The sequence below is a fragment of the Mustela lutreola genome, chromosome 5 (genome assembly GCF_030435805.1).
Source record: "Mustela lutreola isolate mMusLut2 chromosome 5, mMusLut2.pri, whole genome shotgun sequence".
In the NCBI taxonomy this organism is placed as follows: Eukaryota; Metazoa; Chordata; class Mammalia; order Carnivora; family Mustelidae; genus Mustela; species Mustela lutreola.
In genome coordinates, this window is record NC_081294.1 from 77,383,560 (window position 1) to 77,398,355 (window position 14,796).

The 14,796-nt window shown below is 51.8% G+C and overlaps 2 protein-coding genes across 6 annotated transcripts; one reads left to right on the forward strand and one right to left on the reverse strand.

Moving 5' to 3' along the window:
* The first annotated feature begins 2,122 nt into the window (after window positions 1-2,122).
* On the forward strand, window positions 2,123-5,111 carry SMIM33 (small integral membrane protein 33). The gene is made up of 2 exons (XM_059174739.1): window positions 2,123-2,381; window positions 3,777-5,111. Exons 1-2 carry the CDS (start codon window positions 2,151-2,153, stop codon window positions 4,161-4,163), a joined length of 618 nt encoding a protein of 205 aa, XP_059030722.1. The 5' UTR covers window positions 2,123-2,150; the 3' UTR covers window positions 4,164-5,111.
* Window positions 5,112-7,262: 2,151 nt separating this feature from the next.
* STING1 (stimulator of interferon response cGAMP interactor 1) lies at window positions 7,263-12,339 on the reverse strand. 5 transcript variants are annotated; one of them, XM_059174741.1, is made up of 8 exons: window positions 12,183-12,339; window positions 11,760-11,869; window positions 11,040-11,266; window positions 10,720-10,903; window positions 10,369-10,477; window positions 9,268-9,506; window positions 8,320-8,506; window positions 7,263-7,775 (listed from the first exon to the last, which is right to left on the reverse strand). In XM_059174741.1, the coding sequence occupies exons 3-8, from the start codon at window positions 11,264-11,266 to the stop codon at window positions 7,585-7,587; spliced, it is 1,137 nt and encodes a 378-aa protein (XP_059030724.1). In that variant the 5' UTR covers window positions 11,760-11,869; window positions 12,183-12,339; the 3' UTR covers window positions 7,263-7,584. The 5 variants fall into 5 exon arrangements, with proteins under 5 accessions (XP_059030724.1, XP_059030726.1, XP_059030727.1 ...); XM_059174743.1 differs by having other exon boundaries at window positions 11,575-11,869; XM_059174744.1 differs by having other exon boundaries at window positions 11,760-11,857; window positions 12,183-12,338.
* Window positions 12,340-14,796: the final 2,457 nt, after the last annotated feature.

Consider the following 14,796-nt stretch of genomic DNA (forward strand, 5'->3'; position numbering starts at 1 on the left):
GGGGGTGGGAGGATGCTTCCAGTTTCCAATTCTATTCAGCAACCTTTGTCCAGTACCTGCTGTGTAGTACCAGGCACTGTGATGGACTCTGGGACAAAGACAGGAAGCCCTGATGGAGCTCAGAGGCTAGGAGGAAAAATGGGCCCCCATACACCTGTATATCAAAGTGTGACAAATGTCAGGAGCAAGGGAAGAAACATACCAGTGTAGGGTTGAAGGAAAAGAAAGAAAGCTACGTCAGTAGAGTGTGCTGAAGACTACATTCCTGGCAGAGGTGGAGCTTGAACCAAAGCCATAAAAGATGGTTAAAGTTTAGATGGTGGGAATGGGGGAAGCGCAACTCCCAACACTGAGCATAGTGATGGACAAGTTAAGGAAGGCTGAAACAATGGTCTAGTCCCAAAAGTTCCCCCTTATCCTTTCTCAGGCCTTTTAGGAAGTAGATCCAAGACTGATGAGGGAGGGAAAGGGGAGATGAGCCCTCTCAGCAGAATCAGGAATTGGGCTTTTTGACTCAGGGACTGGAGCCTGAGTGGTGGTGACTATGGGAGCAATAGGACATGTGTCTTAAGGGGGCAGGAACCAAAGAGCAGAGGCTGAAGCTCTGGCCTGTGACAGAGCCCATATTCCCTCTGGCTGAAGGCTAAATGAACCCATATGGGACATCCAGAGCCTTGGAGGCACCAGTAGGGGGTTAGCCTCCTAGCTGGCTTCAAGGTCAGCCATCTTGCCTCCTGAGATCAAACTACTGGGTGAAGGGAATTCCCAGGGGTCTCCTGGTCTTCAGACTGGAATGGAGGGCGGGACCAGCACAGCAAGGGACGGAATGAAGGGTGGAGTTAGTTGAGATAAAAAAAATTACCCTTGGAGCGCCTGGGTGGCTCAGTGGATTAAAGTATCTGCCTTCGGATCAGGTCATGATCCCAGGGTCCTGGGATCAAGCCCCACATCGGGCTCTCTGCTCAGCGGGGAGCCTGCTTTCACCTCTCTCTCTCTCTGCCTGCCTCTCTGCCTACTTGTGATCTCTGTCAAATAAATAAATAAAATCTTAAAAAAAAATTACCCTTTATGAACTCTCCAGATGGGCACTTTTAAAAAAGGCTTTATTTTTAAGTAATCTCTACACTCAATTTGGGGCTACAACTCCAAGATCAAGAGCAACTTGCTATATGGACAGAATCTGCCAGATGCTCCTGGTGAGCACTCTTCATGACTTGGACACATTGAAGCCCACACATTCTCAGAATGAAGTTACATTCAGACAAATGCAAAGAGACGTGTAGAATTCATATTTGTAAAAGCCAAAGAAGAAAAAGCCCAATGAGAAAAAAGAAATACCTTGTACAGCAATAATAAACATCAAATTCAACAACATGGTTACCCATGGGGTAAGAAGGAGGGGAGAGGTCAAGAAGTGGGGCTTCTTTTTTATTTGTAATATTTTGGTTCTTAAAAAATTTTGAAATAAACATGACAAACTGTTAAGATGGACAGAGCTGGTGATTGGACCAAGGGATTTAGTATATTATAGTCTACTTCCAGTGTGTTTGAGATATTGCATTAAAAAAAAAAAAATCGGGGCGCCTGGGTGGCTCAGTGGGTTAAGCTGCTGCCTTCGGCTCAGGTCATGATCTCAGGGTCCTGGGATCGAGTCCCGCATCGGGCTCTCTGCTCAGCAGGGAGCCTGCTTCCTTCTCTCTCTCTCTGCCTGCCTCTCAGTGTACTTGTAATTTCTCTCTGTCAAATAAATAAATGAAATCTTTAAAAAAAAAAAAAAAAAAGCCCTTCTATCTTTAAAAAAAAAAAAAAAAAAAATCGAAGAGGGACGCCTGGGTGGCTCAGTTGGTTAAGCAGCTGCCTTCGGCTCAGGTCATGATCCTCGGGCTCCTTGCTCTGCAGGGAGCCTGCTTCTCCCTCTGCCTCTGCCTGCCATTCTGTCTGCCTGTGCTCGCTCTCTCTTCTCTCTCTCTCTCTGACAAAAAAAAAAAAAAAAAAAATCGAAGAAACAGTATTGTCAGGAAATTAGTCAAGGTGGGGAGGGGGATGTCACCGTGGGGAGCAGGATGGGGTGGGGGTGCTGGCAAGGTGTCTGGGACCTGCTGGAGGAGGGGTGGGCAGGCAGACCCAGGCTGCTAAAGCTAGCAGGGAGCATGAAAGGAGGTGCCAAGATCAAGGTCAGATCACAGTTAAGGAAGGGCTGGGCCCTGGGGAGTCCCAGTATTCGCGGAAGTGAAAGCGCGGGAGAGTATGTGTGCAGAGGGTGTGTGCGACCCATAGACGTGGCAGCTCCGGGTAGGGGACAAGCTGGGGCAGCAGGCTCTTCTTCGCAGGGCTGGCCGCCAGTCCCCGGGGAGCCTTGCATCAGGCGGACAATGCACCAGGTAGACTTTGGGCTCAACCCCTCCAGCTAAGCTGCCCGTCTCCCTGCAGGGACCCCAGCCCTTTCCCCAGCCTGAACTTCCCTTTTTCCCCTGTACACCCGGAGCTGCTTTCCCCCTCCCTCCCCTGTGCAGGGAGCTCTGTGGCCTGGATCCCAGATAGCCTCAAACTTTTAACTGGGTTGGTATTGGGCTTCCTACATGCAAAGGGACAGTGTTGAGGATGACGGTGTGACTGAGAAACTAAAGAGAGAGTGTTCTCGATAGCCTTCCCTGGACCCCAATTGCCCTCTCTTGGGGGAGGGACAGGCTGATGGCTCCAAGTTTAGGGGAGAGGCTCCACCCCCATGTTGGGGGAGGTGGGGAGGGCCCTGATGGTCCGGGGGGACAGGGAGGGAGGCTAGGGAGAGAATGAGCCTGTGCTAACTTCATCAGCTGGCTCTGGTATTTATCGTTTGGAGATTTGCTATCTTCATGGAAATCCAGCCCACCTCTACTCAACAGTTAGCAGAGCTGAGACAGACAGACATTACCCCCAGCTTCTGGCTGGGACCTTGAGAGGGGCAGAGGCTCTCCTCAATGCAGCCAGGAATCCACACTGGGCATCCCCTCCCTTCCAGGTCCAGACCTGAGACCCCTAAGAAGATCCTATATTATGGGATGAGGTATCCCCTTTGCTTCACCCCCAGCTTTGGGGGTTCCTGCCTCATTTTCCTTTCTCCCTCCCCCAAGGTTCCACCCCTCTGCCTTCTGTGTGAGTTGAGGGTGGTGGAAACCTAAGATGCTCAACACAATGACTCCCTTCTCCCAGGACTTGAAGACCGGCTGCTCACTGCCCACAGGCCGGGCCATGGGACAGCAGCCCCTCGTGGGCTCAGATTCCTGACCTAGGACATATAACCTATTGGAATTTTACTGGAGGCCTGGATAGACAGATCAGTGGGAGGGGACGGATGTGGGGGGCCACACTCTGCATGCCAGACTGTAAGGAAGCCCTCTCCATCCCTTTCTGAATGACTTTGTCTCCCTATTCTCTTTGTCTCTCTACATCTATTTCATTCCTGGTTCTTTATCTGTCTGTCTTTATCTTCTTGGCTTTGTGTTTTCCTCTTTCTCTCTGTATCCCCCTCACCACGCACCTGTATTTTTCTTTGATTCTCTCTCTTCCTACATGCGGGTTTTTTTGTGGGGGGAGTTGTGGGGTTTATTGCTATGCATGTGTTTATCTGTATGTTTCCTTGTCTCTCCATGTCTTCACTCCCTTTCTTTGTCTGTGTTTCTCTCTCCCTAATGCTCTCTGTCTCTCAGTTCCCTTTGGGTGTCTGTCTTTCCATTTGGCTCTTTTTCCGTGTGCACAGGCCCATATCTCCCTTTTTCTCTCTGCCACTCCCCTACCAGGCTGGCCAACGTCCCTGGCCTTCTGCAGCTGTGAATGGCTCAGGGCAGGAGCCCCAAAGGCAACTCCCAGAGGTGCCAGGTGGGACCTGGGAACCACCGAGAGGGGATGGGCTACCCCTGCTCACCATCATTGTTGCTGCTTTTGTCCTGCTGGCTCTCTGTATCGTGGTGGCAGTCCACTTTGGGCCAAGACTACACCAGGGCCGTGCCACTCTCCCCGCAGAGCCACCAGCCCCAAAGCCGGAAGGCGGCATCTACCTCATCCACTGGCGAGTGCTGGGCCACCAGGATGCTCATGGAGACACCTGGCAGGAACCTCCTGTCCCTGGCTCCTGCCCTGTGCCAGATGGGCCTAGGCTCAGCGTTGATGAAGTCACATGTCTGTAGGAGGGACACTTTGAAAATTTGGACTGACCTGGCTCACAACAAGAAACTGGACAGAGAATTAGGGCAAAAGCAACTTGGGGTCTGGACATCAGAGCTTTGGAAATGCACACATGGACTCAGCTGGAGCTGCTCTCTCGGCGGAATATTTATAGAGAAAGTGCTGATGCGGACAGGAGAAATAAAAGAAGCTTGAGGGCTTTGCCTGGAAACATGCTCCTGTGAGCATTACCAGGGCCCAAAGCTACCCTCACAAAGCTACTCCCTGCTTTTCGGGGACCATCAGATCCTTGACCCTCCTTTACCAAGTTTGTACCTCCTCCTCTCATCCCTAATCTCCTTTGCTTTTGGTGTCAGCATGAGTCCAGCTTGCAAGATTCCCCCACCATCCCACCCCTGTGCGGGGAATCTCAGAGTCTCACTGTAGAGGTCCTGCCCCCTGGACCCCCAGGTCCTGTGAGGGCTAGTCAGGGAGAGCTGAGGCAAAGAACCTAGAGGTATGCCTTCTTTGGTACTCAGGAAAAGAAGGAAAATCTGTTGCCCTTCACTGATCAGAAGATAACCCTTTGGCTCCTGGGGCCTAACCCTCCTCAACAACTTCCAAGGCCCTTGTAAAGCCCCAAGCACCCATTATATCTCCCTACATGGCTTTTGAATGCCTCCTACTATGTTGGGGCAAGACTTTTTCTTGGCTTCCTAGGAAGGGATGGAGGGAATTCAGGGGCTCTCTTTACCTGTCCCTTTTTGTGTGTATGGGCCAGTTGGAAGCAGACTAAAACTTATCCATGACGTGTCCCAAATCCAGAACCTTCCAGCTGGTGGGAACACAAGAAAGGAAAAGGAGCTCTATGCTGTTTGTCTAAGGGAAAGAAGGAGTGAGGAGAGGGATTTGCGGGGGGATGGTGGGCGTGGAGGTTGATAAGATGTGGGAAGGCAGTGCTGAGCCTCTAGGTGCCTCTAGGTGCCTCTAGGTGCCTCTCCCTGTCCCTGACCCAACTGTACCTCAGTGTTGTGCTATTGAGAACATGCAGATAGGCGTTTATGGAGGGGCATCTGGGTTCTTTACACTGGGGAATGCCTGAGGACAGCAGATACACCCTGGTACTGGCCTTGGTGAGACCCTGGCCGTCAGGAAGGTGAGGATGGCAGACAATGCAGAGGAACAGAGGTGGAGATCGTAATGTGCACTGAGGACTGGCCTGCCTCTTTTGTGGTCCAGCTGTACACTGGGCACCCGACTCACCCGTGGACCTGTGGATAGCCTAGCGTTCACTCCGCATAACAACTTTGGGAGAAAGAGCCCCTGTTCTCCCAGTGTTACAGTGGAGGATATCCAGATCCCCAGGTGGACACAGGTGCCAAGTGGTGAAGTCAGGATTTGAACCTGAACTGTCAGACTCTCCAGCCTAAGCACCAAGTTGGGGGCTAGATGGGTGGAGGCAGGTCATTTTGGAAAAGCCCTTGATTCTCCCCTGGTTTCTAGGCACAGGAATGATTGATATAAGGTTGGAGGAGCCTCGGGCCTTGGGGGCAGGATGGCTGGGACAGTTGGGAAGAAGAGATTGTGTCCTCCTTTCCTCCTTAGGCTCTGGAATCCTTGGGAGCAGTTGGTTCCTTCTGGCACATGTGTGTCTGTCTGTTGAGCCCATCTCCATAATGATGCTGTACGCAGAAATTTGTGCTGAGCATTTGTGATAAAAAAAAAAAAAAAACAGAGGTGAGGGGCGCCTAGCTAGCTCAGTCAATAGAGCGTCCAACTCTTGATCTCGGGGTTGTGAGTCTAGACACATGTTGGGTATGGAGGTTACTTAAAAAATTTTAAAACAAAGTGAAACAAAATCAAACCAGAGTGGGAGGTAGGGAACAAGTCGTGGGTAAAACAAAAGGAGCTGGTGGAAATGGGATGCCTGCCCTCCCTGATAGGGGAGGTTTGCCACTACAGCATTGTAATGGCTCGGTTCTAACAGTGATGGCATGACATAAGACACAGCAGATGCCTGGGTGTATATTGTCCGAGGTTTCCCAGAGTATATCCTATCTCCTCACACAAACCCTCTTCTCCCCTTCCCCCTTATCCGTTTGCAGGCTCTATCATCCGGGCACATTCATCCAGTGGCCCCTGGTCCTTCGAGTGGCTCCTTGCCCCGGATGTGGCTGTGTGCCCTTCATGCCATCGGTGTGCCTGCTCAGGCCGCTCCGTATTCCCCAGCCTCTCACTAGAGACAAAGGCCCATGGGGCATGCTCCACTCTCTGCCCCCAGCCTGACTCCTGGGCTCCGTCCGCAGTGAATGCATGCCCACCACCACACTGCCCTGTCCGAGAATAAGGAGGGGTCTAGGGGGTCTAAGGAAGTGGAAGCACGTCTGTACAAGTGGATTTGGACATTTCAGATTGCTTGTGTGAGTCAGAGTCCAGCCGGAGAAAGATGGCACACTCAGATAGGTCATCTGAGGAGTGCTGAAAAGGGGGCTGTTTACGGGTCGGTTGAGCGTCTGACTCTTGATTTCAGCTCAGGTCATGATCCTAGTGTTGTGAGATTGAGCCCCACATCAGGTTCCGTGCTGGGCGTGGAGCTCCTTGAGAATCTCTCTTGCTGTCTCCTTCTTCCCCTCCCCCCCCACCCTCCCCCTGTACACCCTTGTATGTACTCTCTAAAGAAAAAAAAATTTTTTTTTTTTTTTTTTTTTTAAGAAAGGGGGCTGTTCAGAAAGGGCAGGTATAAGGAGACTATAAGTGAAGAGTGAGTGCTCCAGAAGGGTCGTTAGCAGGAAGCCAGGACCATCGCTAGGTCTGAGCAGCACGGGGAAGGGGCAGATAATGGAACCTGGGGAGAGACAGGGCTACCGAGAGCGCGGCAGAAGCATGGCTTTAGGTTAGAGAAGCAGAGAGCCCTTGGTGCTACAGGGAGGAATCTGGGAGAATAACTACCCCAACTTCGCCCCCTCCCTTTCCCTCTGTTCTCCTACTGGGGCTTCCCATGGACTGAACATGACCAGAATTCAGAGAGCAAGGGAGCCTGTTGATGCCGTCCCAGGACAGATGAGGGAGAGAGGGCTAGAGAGTCAGTCTGGAGGTCCAATGAAAGACACCTGACACATCGCTTAAATTTATCTGGCATTTAGAGTTACAAAAATGTTCCATACAATCATAATCCTCACAACAACCCTGCAAGATAGGTAGGACAGTGATTATAATCCCATTTCACAGATGAGGACACTGAGGTTCAGAGAGGTAAAACAACTTGCCCAAAGTCATAGGATTCGTCTTGAAATGTTAAGTTCAGGGACCTTCTCTGAGAGGCTCCCTGTGGGAGGAAGTGGTTCTGCTGGGCATTCAGCTGCTAAAGAGAGCCCTTCAATCCACAGTCTCGGGGATCCAGAGTCTTGGGGAGCACTGGGATTTCAGGCCAGCGGACCCTGAGCATCAGAATAAATCCGTGCGGAGTGGGAGAGGCTGCTCCAAGCCACTGATGAGGAGCTTGGGCTCCTGGGACAGCGTGGAGGAATTGGGTGCAATCGAGGTGTCTGGGCCACCCATAGTGACCTCCTTTTCCTCCTGCCGCAAGTGCCGGAGAATCTCCTGTGACAGGGAGAAGCTGCTTCCCTCTGCAGGTTCTGGAACAAGGATGGGGAAGGTGGGTGAGGAGTGTGGAGAGGACCTCTCCTGTTCTCACTTGAACATGCCCCGAGGCTTTCGGGGGCAGATCCTCCAACCCTTCCTCTCCCTCACCTCTGTGTTCTTTCCCACCCCTGGCCCTGGGGCTAGTGTTCCCTGGAATTCTGGGGCTAGAAGTGGTTTTAGAGATAACAGAATTCCACCTTCCCAATCCTAGAAATGGGGCTCAGAGAGAGCAGAGACCAGTAGCCCTGATCTCTGTGTCCTGGGGCTGGGGCTCTTCTGCTTCTTCTAGCATTCCTAGATGATGTCAGGGGCTCCTGGAGCCCATCTCTTCACACTCCACCCAGGACCCGTAGCCAGATACTCAGAAAGCAACTGAGTGCCCTAAGTGGAGAGGTAGGACCTTTCCCCGGGCAGGAAGGAGCCAGGCTTGGATGCCTTGACTGCTTGGGAAGACCCAGGGCATGGTGCCACTCTAGCTACTTCTAACCCCTCAGGACACCTCTTCTCTTCCCACCCGGTAGCCTATCAAGCCCTCACCCTGGTAGACGATAAGGCGGCAGTTGTTCTGTGATTCAGGGGCATCTGCCAGGATGTCTTCAAGTATCCGGCAGAAGAGTTTGGCCTGCTCAAGCCGATCCTCCCGGCTAAAGCCAGCTCGGCCATCCTGTGACATGGCGAAAAGGGTCTGCAAGGGGGTGGCATACTCCAGGACACAGGTGCCCACCTAGAAGAGGTGAGATGGGGGCAAGACTCAAACAGGGCCCAGACAGACAGACTCTGGACCCTGGTGCCACTGCTGGGGCCCCACTGCCTCCGCCTGTAGAGATGGAGTTCTGGGAGGAGGCAGCCCTGATGGGATCCATGGAGTCTGGTGGCCTTTGCTCCTAAAATCAGGACCACGACTGTGCTAAATTTACCCTCCACAGATCCTCCTTCTCGATCCTGGCGCAAGGCTCACTGAGTCACTCTGCTGTCCACGGCTCTGCCCTGTCACCCAGGGCAGAGACCCAATTCATTGGTTCCCTCAAATCAAATGTAGGGGCTGGACTCTGGGTTCAAGCTTGGTCTGGGCTTCCTCCAACCCATCTGAGATCTTACATACATTCTCACACCTTCGTTTAGGGCAACTTTATGGTCAAGTACGTGGTTTGTCAGGTTGAAATCATCCTGTTTCTTGCTGGTTCTTTGAGTCTCGGTTTCCGCATGCGTGAGGTAGGGCTCATAACAGTCCTCACCCCGCAGGTGGTAGCGAGGGTTAGCTGAGGTGGTCAGATGACTGGCATCTGGTATGCGCTAAGGGCTCGATTACTGTTATTGGTTGCTATCGTCCTTCAGAGCCAAATCCTGCCCAGCCCTGGGACCAACTTGGGAAATGAAGGCTCAGAGGAAGGCAACGGATTTGTATCAGTGCTTGGCCCAGGGTCAGAATTCTGGTGCTCTGGGCTGGATTTCTCATTAGCAGCACCCTTCTCCCTGAACACTCACCGGTTGCCCATTTTCCAGAAGCTCATAGACACTGTTGGTGTAAACCCGGCCCTTGATGCCAGCACGGTCAGCACTTTGCTTCGGCAGCTCATATAGGAAGCGAATGTTGGGGTCGGCCACACTCAAGTCGTCAGGAACCCCACAGTCCAGAGGGAAGAGGATGTGTAGTCGATGGCTCCCCAAGCCCCGGAGCATGTTGGCGTGCTGTAGATTGTACATGCGTATCCGGGCTGGGAACCCTGGGGTGGAAAGGCCCAAGAAGTCATTCCTACAGCCCTGTCACCCAGGGCAGAGACCCAATTCATTGGTTCCCTCAATGTGTGAGTGCAAGAGAACCACGGGTCCAGTCCACTTGCATTGTGCCTGAGCCAGGAAGGCAGAGCCTTCGGGAACCCTCCCCCCACTCCTTCTCCTCTCCTCCCTTCAGTTGTCCTTTGTCCAGATGTCTCTGCTCACCCCGCTCCTTCCCACTACAGCTTTTAGGGCTCTGAGAGGCATGAAGAGCCCTGGAAGGTGACATTCCCAGCACTCCAAGGTGTACAGGGTCTGGCCACTTGCTCCAGACCTGTTTCCTAGCAGAGGCCCTGGTGACAAGGGCAGAGAGCAATGAGTTATGGGAGAGCCATGCTCTTGGCAAGCAAGTCAGAAGAAATGAGACATGACACATGGGCTTGTAGTAGAGTGGTCAAGGATCCAGGCTCTGGGCAGACCTGGGTTCAAATCCTGTCTCCGCTCACTAAGCTGTGTGACTTGGGAGAAGTGACTTCACCTTGTAGAGCCACGATGGTCTTATCTCTACAAGAGGGATGATAATTATCCCTTGTCCACAGGATATGAATTAAAAGGGAAAATGCACACCCGGAAAATGCAGTAAATATTCATTGGAAGAACTCATGCTTAACCTGAGAGAAATCACTTAATGGCTCTAAGCGCCATATTCCTCCTTGTAAACCAGGCATAATAACATCCTTCATGCCTACAGAATTGCTTTGGGAATCAGATGATTCCTTAGGAACAAAAATTCTTTGAAAAATATGGCAGGTTTTATGTCTTATTGTCTGTCTTAAAGATCTGGAAATAGAAGTGTTGAGAATGGCTCACCTGGCAAGATCAGTTGCAGGTACCCAATGTAATATGACCATGCCAGCCCGTGGGCCACGTTGAAGTTCTTTTTCTCACAGACTGCAGAGACCTCAGCCGGGGCTAGGCCCTGTAGACGGCAGGGTGGGGCTGGGGAGCCTCCATGAAGTATAACCAGATTCCTCCTCCTCAAAAAGTTTTCCCGACCAGCTGCCAACCTGCTCCCTTCTCTGCCACTGTTGCAGAACATTACACACTCTACTCTAAGGACCGACCTCTAAACTAGTCCCATCCCCACTGCTGAGCTCAGAGTAGGACCTACTAGCTGCTCCCTCCACTTGACTACACCCTTCACCTCCCTCTGTGTCTCACCTGGAGCTCTAGGAGGATGTTCAGTGCCTCTGAGAGGCCCAGGAGGGCAAGCATCCAGGTGAAGGGCAGGCCAGCTGTGTTTGGGAGGGAGCCATAGAAATAGCAGGACAGCAGCAGCAGAGCCCCACAACGAATGGGGCAGCCCAGGCAAGCCCGCATAGCCCTCCAGTAGCTGCCCTGGTACCTGCAGGGGACAGGCAAACTCTGGACTGCTGCCCAGCTCAGTCAGGGAGATTCAAGGAGGGGCAGGGCTGGGCGTCAAGAGAGCAAGATGGGGGGGGGGGGATGGGGGGGGAAATTGCTATGGGTAATGGAGTCACCTGGAGTGGAGGTGGCACATCTCCTCAGTCAGATGACAGACCCCCTTGAAGAGCAGTCCCAGCTGCAGGGAGGCCAGGTGGAGCACCAGCCATCGGAGAATGTGTTCTGGTGGCTCTCCCAGAACCCAAAGGGCTGCCATGCAGACAGTCAACAGAACAAAGGCTGCCTTCCGGGCTCTGGTCCCCCTAGGCCGTGGGATGGATGGGTGCAGGCTAGAATGGGACATCTGTGGGTACCAAGAAACCCATGGCCGTTATCCTCCCACTCTCCTACCATGGCGGGACAGCTTTCTCCTCCTGTGCCCAGCCGGGGTCAGAGGCTGTTGTTGGAGATGCCTCTAGAGGACAGGCTGGGCTTAGAGCATCCTAGCACTCCTGTCTCGGAGAGATTGTTGAAAAGAAGCAGGGGAAGAAGTGGGTGCACCCACACATAAATACCCTACCCAACCCCAGGAAGACCACAGGTGTAGTGAAGAAAAAAAGCAGTGACTGTCCCAGACCCAGACCTGAAAATGTCCTGTGAGATGCCACCCACCTAGGGACTGTTGGGAACCTGCGCTTCCCTCTCCACCGAATCCACCCCAGGGAAGGCGTTAGTCAGCAAACATGGCACACAGTCTGGGAGTGCAGGCAGGACAGTTGGAAGGCTGCTGCCCATCTCTGGGTGTCTGGGAGCCTCAGCCTTGGAGCCTATGCTCCGCTGCTCCTGGTCCTACTTACCTTCCACCTCGGAGACTGCAGATTGTTTCTGGAAGATGACAGGGAGAGGTCTAAGGCAATGACTCCCAGCGACCAAGTGCAGACTCTCTAGGTACAGTCTGAAAATGGGACTTTAAAAAACAACTAAAGCTTTTTCCACAACACTGCAGCCCTGGCGTCTCACCAGACCACAGCTCAGGAGAGGACGGTATTTCCTGCTCCCCAGGAAGGGAGGAAGGGCCCTGATGAGCCATAGTCCAGTCTTGATGTGGAGAGGGAAGCTTGAGGAGGCCCTTGTTCATTGCCCTTTGCTCCCCCTCACCGTCCCCTGCAGCCATAACCCTGACCACCTCAAGACCCCACGATCAAACAGACTCTCCAGCGCCCAGACAGGGCTCCACACACTCTCAGCGGAATGCAGCACACACACTACACCATACTAACCTGCCTGATTTTGATTCTGGTCTGGACGCAGATCCTCTTTTTCTGGAGACTGTGATATCAGGAAGGAGGAAGGGAGAATGAAAGTTATTTCCTGTAACAGCAGCCTTTCTGGTAAAAGGTTTCACAGCAGCTGAGAGCCTGCAGGGGAGTGGGGCTTTGGCTTCCACGGGAAGTAGCCACGCCTCTGACTTCTCAGAGAGAGCCCTGTGATTCTAGCCAAAAAAACAGTCACATGGAACCTCACCATCAATCATCATCATAAAGGGTTTACCATGTTCCAGATAGGATGCTAAGTGTTACACATGGTATTTTTCTTAATCTGCTGAGCCACTCTGGAAGATAGCTAGAATTATTCCCCATTTTGCAGGGGATCTGTCTGAGGCTCAGGGTGGTAAATGGCTTGCTCTGTGCCTTGACTGCATGGGAGGGGGTGGAAGGTCCAAGTTTCACATCTATATATTCTCCTGCGGTGGCCGGGAGTATCTCTGGCTGGTCTCTGGCAAACTGAGAAGCTGATTTAACCGGAGGACAGGGCTGGCCTGGAGAGTAGGATTGGGGTGGCCCCCACAGAGCTGCAGCTGTTCATTCTGGCCAGGCCAGCGAGTCTTTGCCTGGACCCTTCACCACATCACAACCAGAAACCAGGTGGACAACACATGCACTCACAGATGACAACGGGCCTCCCATGAACAAGGAGGCCTTCTGAAAACTCTTGTTTGCAAAAATCACTTCCTCTAAATGGGGGAATTCCCTCTATCTTCTCTTCCCCACAAGTGGCTCCCAAGGGGGCCCTCTGAGGTAAGCAAGGGCTCAGCTGCTTCAAAACCAAAGAAAATCAAAGGTGCCCCAAAGAAGGCCTGAACAGAGTTCTCCCAGCCCCAAGAGCCAGCTGTGCCAAGTAGCCAAGGGCCGCTAGGCTACGGAGGACCTACTCCCCCAGGGGACATTGCCTGCTCTGTGGCTCTGACTGGTCATTATTCCCCCCAGACGTGTTCTTCACTCCATCCCTTCCTTCATCCCACCCCCCCAAAATAGAAGTTCCTCTGCTTTAGAGGCCAGATGGGGACTATGCATCTGAAGCCTTAAAAAACACATGTGTCATCACAGATCTAGCAATCTACTTCCAGGAACCCTTCATCAGGAAATACTCAGACAAGAGGCACCTGGGTGGCTCAGCTGGTTAAGCCTCTGCCTTCTGCTCAGGTCATGATCTCAAGGTTCTGTGATCCAGCCTGCTCCTCCCTGTCCTGCTCTGCTTTCTCTCTTTGTCAAATAAATAAATAAAATCTTAAAAAAAAGAAATAATCCGACAAGGACACAAAAAATGCCTATTTTTCAGATGTCTGTAGCATTATTGTTTACACCAGAGGAAAAACTGAAAGTTATGCAAATGCCCAACAATGAGGACTTGTTGACTAAATTGTGATGCATCTTATAGTAGAAGGTTGCATAGCCACCAAAAATAATGACTTTTTTTTTTAATTTTTTAAAATTTTTAATTTATTTATTATTTTTTAAAGATTTTATTTATTTATTTGACAGAGAGAGATTACAAGTAAGCAGAGAGGCAGGCAGAGAGAGAGAGGAGGAAGCAGGCTCCCTGCTGAGCAGAGAGCCCGATGCGGGACTCGATCCCAGGACCCTGAGATCATGACCTGAGCCAAAGGCAGCGGCTTAACCCACTGAGCCACCCAGGCGCCCCTTTTTTTTTTATTTTTTAAGATTTGTTTATTTTAGGGTGAAGAGGGGCAGAGGGAGAAGGAGAGAGGGAATCTCCAGCAGACTCCCTGCCCAGCACAGAGCCCAATGCCAGGCTCAATCCCACAACTCTGACATCATGACCCAAACCAAAAGCAAGAGTCGAACACCCAACCAACTGAGCCACCCAGGCACCCCTGTATCTCTTGACTCTTAAACATGTTTTTTACACATTTCTCACTGGAAAAGAGCAGCATACAAGACAGTATAATCGCATTTTAAGAAATATATCTTGCATGAAAAAAGGTCTGGAAGCACGTATGTCAAAATGCCAACAATGATTACTCTATGCCGTGGGAATGTAGATGAATGTAGCATATTTTTCCCTGTTTGCTCAATATGTTCTCTTGGGTTTCTTTTCCCAAGATTGAACATGTATTGTTTCATGCTTGGAGTATTCTGTGAAAAGAAAAAAATCCCAGCACTGCCTCAGGGCCAAGGGGATAGGATTGCTGCCGAATATGACAGGCCAGGCCCCGTTGTCATGACACCCACATAAGGACAAGCGCCGCGCCGTGGGCATTGGGCAACCGCACCAGGCATTAACTACAGATACGGCGAGGGCTTCAGAGAATGCACTTCTGTTGATGTTCTGAGGGAAGCCTGGAATACCCACGTCTAGACTTTCCTGAAGAAATGCCATTTAAGCTGAGTTTGGAAGGAGCACGGCAAGGGGGTGGGGAGGAGGGAGGGTGAAGAACATTTTGAACGAGCACCACGTGTTTAAAAGGGTGGGAAGGATTTGGGTCCGTGGAGGAACAGAGAAATGCCTGGTGTGGGGGAGTGTGTGAATGTGTTGGGGTTCTGTATCAGATTCTTAGGCCTGCTCTACGGAGGCCCTAGAAATGTGGTGGCT